The 9,494-nt window shown below is 42.3% G+C and overlaps 2 protein-coding genes across 2 annotated transcripts in view; one reads left to right on the top strand and one right to left on the bottom strand.

The window, feature by feature from the left end:
* Positions 1-1,481, top strand: part of LOC104771952 (syntaxin-22) — a 2,307-nt gene extending 826 nt beyond the window's left edge. Inside the window, exons 2-7 of the mRNA XM_010496577.2 lie at positions 37-130; positions 243-382; positions 518-580; positions 678-835; positions 925-1,025; positions 1,135-1,481. Of these exons, the coding sequence (XP_010494879.1) occupies positions 37-130; positions 243-382; positions 518-580; positions 678-835; positions 925-1,025; positions 1,135-1,200 (622 nt within the window). The 3' untranslated portion in view covers positions 1,201-1,481. The remainder of the gene's footprint in view (positions 1-36; positions 131-242; positions 383-517; positions 581-677; positions 836-924; positions 1,026-1,134) is intronic.
* Positions 1,581-3,131, bottom strand: LOC104771951 (phosphatidylinositol-glycan biosynthesis class X protein). Its single transcript, XM_010496576.2, has 4 exons — positions 2,678-3,131; positions 2,228-2,597; positions 1,991-2,145; positions 1,581-1,902 (listed from the first exon to the last, which is right to left on the bottom strand). The coding sequence occupies exons 1-4, from the start codon at positions 2,753-2,755 to the stop codon at positions 1,606-1,608; spliced, it is 900 nt and encodes a 299-aa protein (XP_010494878.1). The 5' UTR covers positions 2,756-3,131; the 3' UTR covers positions 1,581-1,605.

Below are 9,494 nucleotides of genomic sequence, written 5' to 3'. Positions count from 1 at the left end.
TTTTTTTTTTTTTTTTTTTTTTTTTTTCTGGTATAGGCATAAGACAAGATTGCATATTGGGCAGCTTGTGAAGGATACTTCAGCTAAACTTAAGGAAGCTAGTGAAACTGATCATCAAACTGGTGTCAATGTAATTGTGAAAAGAAAAAAATCAAATCTTTCTTTATTTGTTGTTTATGTGAATCTTTTCTCATGCTTGATGATTGAGAGTTGTTATTTTGTGTATGTGTGTGTGTGTGTAGCCAAGTAAGAAGATTGCAGATGCTAAGCTTGCAAAGGACTTTCAAGCTGTTTTGAAAGAGTTTCAGAAAGCTCAACAAACCGCTGCTGAAAGAGAAACCACCTATGCCCCTTTTGTTCCTCAATCTGCTCTTCCCCCTAGGTAACACCCGTTTTTGTTGTTTATTTTGTTTTGTATAGATTAGAGATCAAACCCAAAAGGCATTCAGTTATGTGAATTGTTTCTCTAGTTTTGATAATCATGTTCCTTCTTTGTCTTGGTTGGTTTGGTATATAGTTACACTGCCAGTGAGGTAGAAAAGGCCCCGGAACAGCGGGCACAACTTCAGGAGTCTAAAAGGTAGGTGTTACTGTAAAAAAAGAACCGATCTTTCGACACATCTATCTCCATTTTTTGAGATGTGACTTATCCTCCTCCTTGTCTAATTGTGTTGCAGGCAGGAACTTGTGTTGTTAGACAACGAGATTGCATTCAACGAAGCTGTGATTGAAGAACGAGAGCAAGGAATACAAGAAATCCATAACCAAATTGGCGAGGTTAATGAAATATTCAAAGATCTTGCGGTTTTGGTTAACGATCAAGGAGTCATGATAGGTTAAAGAAATTCTGACAAACTCAATATGAACATGTCCTTATCGAATTTATTAGGTATAGAACTCACTTTCTTTTTTTAACTTTCGCAGATGATATCGGTACTCACATCGATAACTCCCGTGCTGCAACTTCACAAGGCAAAACTCAGCTGGCGCAAGCCGCGAAGACACAAAGGTCAAACTCATCTCTGGTAAAACTCTCAAACTTTGCAGACAATGCAGTGAATGAATGGTGTTTAGGAAACCTTACGGATAGGTAAGGCCACGCTCTTATGTCTTCATCTTTTTGTTTACACGCAGACATGCTTGCTCTTGGTGATATTTGGCATTGTACTCCTGATTGTGATCATCGTACTCGCAGCTTGATTTCAAAACGCAAGAACAAGTCGTTTGGGGTGATTTCGTCGATCTTAAAAAGTGTCAATGAGTGGAAACTACTTGGTATATAACATATTTTGAAGACAGTACTTAGAAGTTGGCTTTGTAGTGTGATTTGCTTCGGTTCGGTTTGAGGGTGGCATGTGGGTTCATTGGTTCATGTAATAGAGCGTCTCTGTGTGTGGATTTTTTGTTGTGCAAACTTTTTGTTGGAGTTGAGAGAAAGTCTGTTTTGTTTGTGTTTCTCATAAATTATCCGGTTTGATAAATCAGAATGATCATGCAAGGTCATGGTTTTGAACCAGTTTAAATTCCCTAATCTGTGCTGAGAGGAAACAAAACAATTGACATAAATGACTGTCACAAAGAAGTCTGAAACCAAAAGCTGGGTTATTATGACTGCTTTGAGTTTTTACAAGATTCAACCTTTGAGCTCAAAACCGATGCCACAAGAATTGAAATTGCAGACAAAACCGCTGCTGCAAATGTCAAGGCGGAAACATACTCTGTATGACCCCTGATTCCAGCAGGGATATCCCAGAAAACAGACCTGGTTTCAGTCTTGGATCTACCAATCGACAAAACCAAACATCTTCTCTGTTCATGTTGGTGGTTTTGTACATGGCTCGAGCACAAGAACAAGTCTGGCTCTCCAAACTCCACTCTAGAGTATCCACTGTCGTCAAGAGGCTGGATGGAGATGATAGAGAAATAAAGATCCAATCTTATTGAAATAAATCAAAACAAGACTTGAGAAAAGATCAAGTGATCCTTTTACCTGATACCGAGCATGTAAGGGAAGCTTTAAGCTGATTTCACCATTTTCATAATCTCTAGGACTGACTTCGACATGAATCTCAACAACAGATCTGTTAGATCTAAACGAAGGCAGCTCAAGATTCGTGTCTCCAAACACAGATACATCACTAAACACTGCAAAAAAAAAGAATCAAGATTCCATCACACTTCAAAAAAATCTAAAAAGCTTTTCATCTTGTTAAATAATAATCTTAACCTCTGCGTTGCTGAATACTCTGAAGCTCAAAAGGATCAGCGAAAACTCCCAAAGGCAAACGTTCAAGAATCACAAGCTCCTGAAGCTGAAACTCTAAGTAAAGAGGAAGAAGCTTGATAGACGTAAGGAGATTACGATGTGAACCTTCACCTGTTACGTTTCTGTGTTGTATCAATGAAGTTGCAGGAACAATGTTTGGGTCATGTTCAGAAGGTATCTTATCAGAAGAACATTGTTGATGAAGCAAGAAGTTTCGAAACTCTGAGTCGTCTAAGGAAGTGTGTGTAGTAGTGAAATAAGACTCCATAATGAAACGATCAGAGATACAGAGTGAACGAATCTGATCGGAGTCTCCATAACTTGTTCCAACCTGTTAGAACAGATTCAATAAATCGAATTTGAGCTAATCTGATTCAGGGTTCTCGCACAAATCAATACGGAGATCTTTACCTGATCAGATGAGGTAGAAGAAATGGCCCAGCAGATGAAAATTAGGGTTAATAACGATCTCCGTAGTTGGGTAGCCATTTGATTTCAGTATATCGAAACTTGAAGAATTACTTCAATTTTGATTACTTCGGATTCATAGCTCTTCTTCTTCTTTACACACAGACCATTATTTCCGGTGAGTGGTACTCGCCGCCGGAGATGATTTAGATGAGTTGCAGATTGAAATAAGCCCATCACGGCCTGGTTTTGCTGGTTTAATATGGGCCGGTCCAGCCCATTAGAATCCAAAACTATCTCGTTACCGTTTGTTTTATCATTGACGATTGTTTTATCTAAATTTTAATTTTTGTAATATCGAATTATCGATTAGACTGAAACTGAATACAAAGAGACTCTCAGATTAGGTTTGGACTAATTCTACAAAAAAAAATAAACAGAGAAAAAAAATCACAGAAGAAATGGCTTAAAGGAATAAAAAGAAAAGAGAAAATAATAATACTAGCTAGAATGACACTAAAAGAAAAGTGTCTTTACTTGTAAAAGAATGAAAAATATATAAAGTGAAAGGGAAAGAGCCCACGACCAATGAAGAGTAATGATGGGAAAAAAAAACATCCAAATCTTGATTTTGTAAAAGAAGAATCGAATTTTATGCTTTAGAGACTTTGAAATTGAATTCTCTTTGTTATAAAACATATTCACGCTCATGAGTGTGTTTATTGTGTGTCTACTACAACGTCTATGATAATAAACTATATTCTTTTCATTCGTAAGAAATGCTATTTCATAGTTTCATTTATATTTCTCAAGTTATGAGATTAGTTTTGTTATAGTTGTTATGAAAGTTTAGGATGTTAGATAGTGGACTTCCAACTCAAAACCAATTAGCAATAAATGGAGAAATCCTTTTTTTTTTGACAAACAAACGATTCATTTCATTAACTTAAAAGACTTAAGATTCGATACACACGAGACTAAGAGCAGACTTTGCAAGAGCATCGGCTTGACGATTACAATTCTTGGGAATATAGAAGAAATTACAGAAATCAAATTGAGAAGCGAGAGAGAGGGCATCGTATATGATCCCATGGATTTCCTTTGGGGAGGATCTCCGATTTAGGGCTTGGACTAGCAGCTGCGAGTCTGAAGCGAATTGAACTTGAGTGAAACCCGATTCGATAGCAACTCCCAAGGCTTTGAAAGTTGCTATAGCTTCGGCCATCAAGGGTGAGCGAATGAGTCGAGAGTTTGAGGATCCTTGAAGAAGGGTGCTTTCGGAGCTGTTCTTGAAGATCCACCCACAGCCCGTGATACCATCATTCTTCCATGCTGCATCTGTAGAGCAGAGGATTCGAGAGGATGGGATTTGAGCCGGGCGAAGGCTGAGGGGGAAGACTCGAGATTGAGAAGGGTTTTCCTGTGGGTGTACCTGCTGGGCTTCCTGCCACTCCTTTGCTCGGATGAAAACCAGATTCAGAGTGTCCTCCGCTTGAGCTTGGATTTTATTGAAGATTAGTCGATTCCGAGTTGTCCAGAGAGTCTAGAGAATCCAGGGAGCCAGAGGTCCGATCGCAAGGCCGGTGGGAGGGAGACAGGTGAGTTTTGAAACTTTTACTAGTCCCGACTTGAAATTTTCCACCTCCTCTGGCTTGAACACTTCTTTAAAAGGTGCTTTGTTCCATACAACAGTTGCGTAGGGACAATGGAAAAAAAGATGGAGTTCAGTTTCGGGTCGTCCACAGTGGGGGCAAGTGAGATTGGTGTTTATGCGTCTGGCTAGAAGATTGCTTCCCACTGGGAGTGCTTGTTGTGAGGCTTTCCACAGAAGAAGTTTTGTTTTAGGTGAGCATTTGATATTCCAGATTTCTTTCTTCCAGGGAAAACAGTTCTCTGCATTTTCGTTTTGTGTTGCTGAAGATAGCTCTTGATCTCTAGGTAACTGACTTGGCTTCAGGGATTCATGGTAGCCGGACTTTGTCGTGTAGATGCCATCCACTGTGGGGAGCCAAGCCCATAGGTCAGGTCCTCCTTTAGTACTTGGTTTAATCTTCAGGATTGCCTCTTCGTACATTGGCAAAGTTTTGCGGATTAAGTTAACGTCCCACTCTTTTGTGTGAGCTTGAAGCAGGTCCGAGACTCGTAACATGTGGTTTTCTTCTGTCGGGGGGCCAAATGGAGCTGATGGTTGATCTAAAGAGAGCCAAGGGGTTCGCGAAATAGGTATGTCCTCTCCTGTTCCAACAATCATACCCAACTTGGGCTTCAAAAGGTCACGACCAATGCAAATACTTTTCCATCCGTGCGAGGCGTGGAATGGAGCAGGGCTGTCAAGGAAATGCGTCTTTTTACAATATTTCCCCAGAAGAATCTTTGCTAGAAGGCATGACGGTTGAGTGAGGATGCGCCAACTGATTTTTGCCAGGAAAGCATCGTTGAAGGTTTGAATATCTCTGAACTCCAAACCTCCATCTTTCAATGATTTTGTCATTTTATCCCAAGCAAGCCAGCACATCTTTTTCTTAGTAGGTTTCTCATCCCACCAGAAACGAGTGAAAGCGGATTGAATACGACTGCATAGGGACTTGGGAAGCTTGAAGCATGACATCGTATATGAGGGCATCGCAGCAAGCACAGATTTCAGCATTGTGAGCTTCCCTGCTGAAGAAAGAAACCTAGTGGACCAGCTAAGCCCTTTTTGTTTGATTCTATCCACAATCATGCTAAACAGGTCTCTCTTTTTCCTGCCAAACAGTTCTGGTAGGCCCAGGTACTTTCCTTGTCCACCAACTTTACTAATACCAAGTTCTTGTTTTACCCTTTCTTTTACCTCATTCTTGGTTTTGCTTGAGAAAGTTATAGAGGACTTATCATGGTTTATTTGTTGTCCCAAGGCTGCTTCATACTTTTGGAGGATTTGTTTCAGCTGATTGACACTTGTTTTGTTTGACTTGCAGAAAAACATAGTGTCATCTGCGAAAAGGAGATGATTCACACGGGGGCTGCCTTTTGCCACACGTATCCCCGGTAGGCGCCCATGGAGTTGAGCCTTGTTGCATAGTCCTGATAAGACCTCACTGCACAATATGAAGATATATGGGGATAGCGGATCCCCTTGTCTGATTCCGTGTTCAGGTCTCACCAAACCTTTGGCCTGACCATTCAAGAGATAGGAGTAGGAGACAGTTGTAACACACTGTAGGAGCCAAGATGTCCATTGGGGGTGAAACCCCATTCTGGTAAGTACCTCCTCTATAAAACCCCATTCAAGTCTATCATACGCTTTACTCATGTCAGTCTTGACTGCCATGAACACTCTTTCTTGTGCTATGGATGATTTCAGGTAATGGAGAGCCTCGTGAGTGATGAGGACGTTATCTGTGATGGCTCGTCCTGGTACAAAGGCGGATTGGTTCTGGGAAATACAGTCTTGGAGGATTGGTTGAAGTTTCTTTGAGATGAGTTTTGCAATTATCTTGTAATACACTGAGCACAGTGCTATTGGCCGGTAATCTGCAACTCTCTTTGGGCTCGTGATCTTTGGTATCAGGCGGACATGAGTGTGGTTTATATGCTCCGGGAGCAAACCTGATATGAAGAAACTTTGTATTTCCGCAATCACCTTGTCACAGACTGTGTCCCAGTTGGTTTGGAAAAAACTCGCGGAAAAGCCATCTGGTCCGGGTGCCTTATCAGGATGAATATCAAAACATGCGCTTTTTATTTCTGTAGGGGATGGAATTTGGATTAGACTTTCATTCATCTCTTCCGTCACACAAGGTGTGATCGCTTCTTGGACTACATTGGTTCGAGTAGTTTCAGTTGAAGTAAAGAGCTTTTGGTAGTAGGATGCAATGGTCTTAACTATCTCGTGTTCTTCATACACTATTTCTCCTGAGTCGGTCTCAATAACTGATATGTTGTTAATGGCTTTTCTACTTTTTGTTGCAGCGTGGAAGAAACCCGTATTCTTGTCTCCTAGGGCCAGCCAGAGTTGTCGGCTTCGTTGCTTCCAAAACTATTCTTCCTTACGGTAAGCCATTAAAAGTTTTCTGTTTAAATCATCAAGTAAGCCCTGCTCACTTAAATCATCAGTCATTGCTTCCTCAAGTTGACACTTTAGATCAGTAATATCTTGCTAACTGTTTGCTTGTTTTTCTTTTGACCATTTGACAATTGCTATCCAGCATTGGTGGAGTCGCTTTTCTACTTCCGCCTCCGGGTAGAGGTTCCAGGCATCTAAGATGAGTTTTTTGACTTCAGGTTCATGTCTTAGCCTTCTGTCGTATCTGAATAGACCTTTCCTCTTTCTCTTTATAGGATCAAAGGACGTCACCAGAGGACGATGGTCAGAGCCTTCAAAGCAAAGGTATTCGCTCTTGCCTGATGGATATGCCAAAGTCCATTCGCTATTCGCCATTGCTCTATCCAGCCTACATCGCACTAGGTGCTCATATCTTCTCCCTCTCCAAGAAAGGAAATTTCCCGAATGTTGTAGGTCATATAGGTCACATATTGACATGAGAGATCTAAGGTCAGAGAAAGATCCTTCTGATCTAGCAGGTCCGCCTGAGTTTTCATTACTGTTGATTATATCATTGAAATCCCCAGTTAAAAACCAGGGGTCAGACCGGTTCACTGTTTGCTCTTTCAGCTTTTCCCAGACTTCAAGCCTCTTGGATCTCTCCGGTTCACCATAGACGAAGGTAGAGTAGAAAAATCTTCCTTTTACTTTGATTCTGGTATCTATAAAATTTTGACACGAGTGTAAAATATCCATTTCTACACTGTTCTTCCAGAAAAGAGCCAGTCCACCTGCTCCTGGGGAACTGGGGGGAACTAGATGATGGAGAGGGTAGTCAAGCCATTGTAGCTTCTGTATTACCGCATCATTCTGATTCTTGGTCTCCATTAAAAAGATAATATCCGGACATACTTGTTTTTTTATGTCCTTCAATCTCTGGACTGTTATGGGGTTCCCCAGCCCACAACAGTTCCAGCTCACCAATCTTAAGGAAGAGGAAGAGGCGGGTTCTGAAAATCCGCCTTCTTCTTCCTGCTTGCTGGGATGATATTTATCCTTGGGCCACTTGCAGGAATTTGTGGTTGAGAGTCCGGTAAAGTCTGTGACTGACTTTGTTCTTGGTTTTGTTGAGCAGGTTGGTTTTGCCCTCTCGGGCTTTGTGTGGAAGGTCCTGACAGGGCATGTGTAGTTTTCCCTCGGGTATGTTTTGAGGTTCCTGATTTGGAGCGTCCCTTTGATCCTGCATTTTTCCTTGGGGAGCCCCGGGTGAAATTTCTCTTATGAGTCTTTGCTCCCAAAAGTGTTTGACTTCCTTTACCCCCTTGTTTCTGTGTAGGTGGTCTCCCTCTTCCCCTTTTGCTTGTTTCACCGGGATCAGTGATATGCGGAGGAGGGTCTACTCTTGTTACTCTTGGAAGGGGATGTTCTTGTTCTGTATTAATGGTCAAGGGAGGCTTATGAACTGCCGCAGCAAGGTTAGAGGCTAGGATAGAATTAGCAGTGTGTTCCATGAGATTCTCTGTCTCACTTTGAATAACCCTCATACGCCTTGCAGCACTTTCTGCTAGGTCGGGGCATGATATGTATTGAATCGTTACTTCTCTCAGGTCATTGAGTACCTGTTCTTTTGAGGGGAGTGCTTCGTTTGATCCATGTTGCAGGGTGTTTGTCAGTAGTGGTCTGGGTTCCTGGTCATCTAGGGGCGGTGGTGTGCGAGGATCAGGGCTCAAAACGATTCTCTCAAGGGGTGGTCTTCTTGTTCTTGAGGATACAGACGGTTCGCCTATTGGTTCAGCTGACGAGATTGACTTTTCTCGCCATTGCAGGTTCCGAGTGGGGGAGGAGCGAGGGTTTCGGTGAGAGTGAGAGTGCAAACCCTCTCTTCTTGAGTAAGACCTTGAGGGTGTTCGAGAGCTTGACCTTCTCAAGGGAGAAATTTTCAATCCATGAGGAGCCTGGCGATGAGCAGAGTTGGAGTTATACCTTTGGGCCATGATATCATGCGAACGTTTCCTTGGGTAAGTTCCTTGTCCCCCTTGATAACTTTTCTCAACATCTTGTACTTTACTTTGGGGTTTTGGGGGTAGGAAGTTATCCTGGGGGGTGTAATAATTCCTGGGAGCAGAACTGTGGGTGTTGTGGGATGGGTCTTGAGTTAGCCTCCGGGGGGGTTCCTTCCTTTGGTCTTGAAGTCCCGGCCGGGCACCGGTACTTGTCGTGTGTGAGTCTAAGGCAGTGGGAGCAAAAGTTTTTTAGATTCTTATACTCTAACCAAATCAGAGCCTCGCTTCCATCTGGGAATTCAACAATTGTCTCTTTTGTTATTGGTTCCAGACCATCAATGAGGACCTGTAGCTGGACAGCGGAATTGGAGATATCCCAGTCCAAGATCTCCCCGAGAGCTTCACCAACAGAGAAAACCATTTCTTTTTTCCAATAGTGTTTTGGTAAGCCTTGGATCTCAAGCCAAAAAGGTATCTTAGAGGGGAAGGAGGGTGAGATTATTGGTTCCCAACGTTGAATGATGACCATCCATTGGTCAAAGTGGTAAGGACGGTTAGCTAGGACTTGTTGTAAGTCTTCTTCGAGTTCAAATTTGAATTGGAAAACTCCTTGTCCTAAATCTGCTCCCGTAGCCTTGCCTTTCAGGTTCCATCTGTTAAGAAGGAAAGGGAAAATAGCCCACATTCTTTGGCCGGAGGGATTCGTGAGTCTTCCTAGGAGGGTAAGGGAATTTTCCTCTATCAGATCTGATGTGTCCAGCTCTGGGGCCTTGATTCTCTTCCGGGGGGGGGG

The sequence above is a fragment of the Camelina sativa genome, chromosome 20 (genome assembly GCF_000633955.1).
Source record: "Camelina sativa cultivar DH55 chromosome 20, Cs, whole genome shotgun sequence".
Lineage (NCBI taxonomy): Eukaryota > Viridiplantae > Streptophyta > Magnoliopsida > Brassicales > Brassicaceae > Camelina > Camelina sativa.
Note: the sequence above shows the minus strand (reverse complement) of the source record. Positions and strands in the feature narration are given on the sequence as shown.

Coding starts and splice junctions, on each gene's coding strand:
- LOC104771951 (XM_010496576.2), bottom strand. CDS start 2,755: ATGGCTACCCAACTACGGAGATCGTTATTAACCCTAATTTTCATCTGC. Junction 2,598..2,677: donor CTTCTACCTCATCTGATCAG/GTAAAGATCTCC, acceptor CTGTTCTAACAG/GTTGGAACAAGTTATGGAGA. Junction 2,146..2,227: donor GAGTATTCAGCAACGCAGAG/GTTAAGATTATT, acceptor TTTTTTTTGCAG/TGTTTAGTGATGTATCTGTG.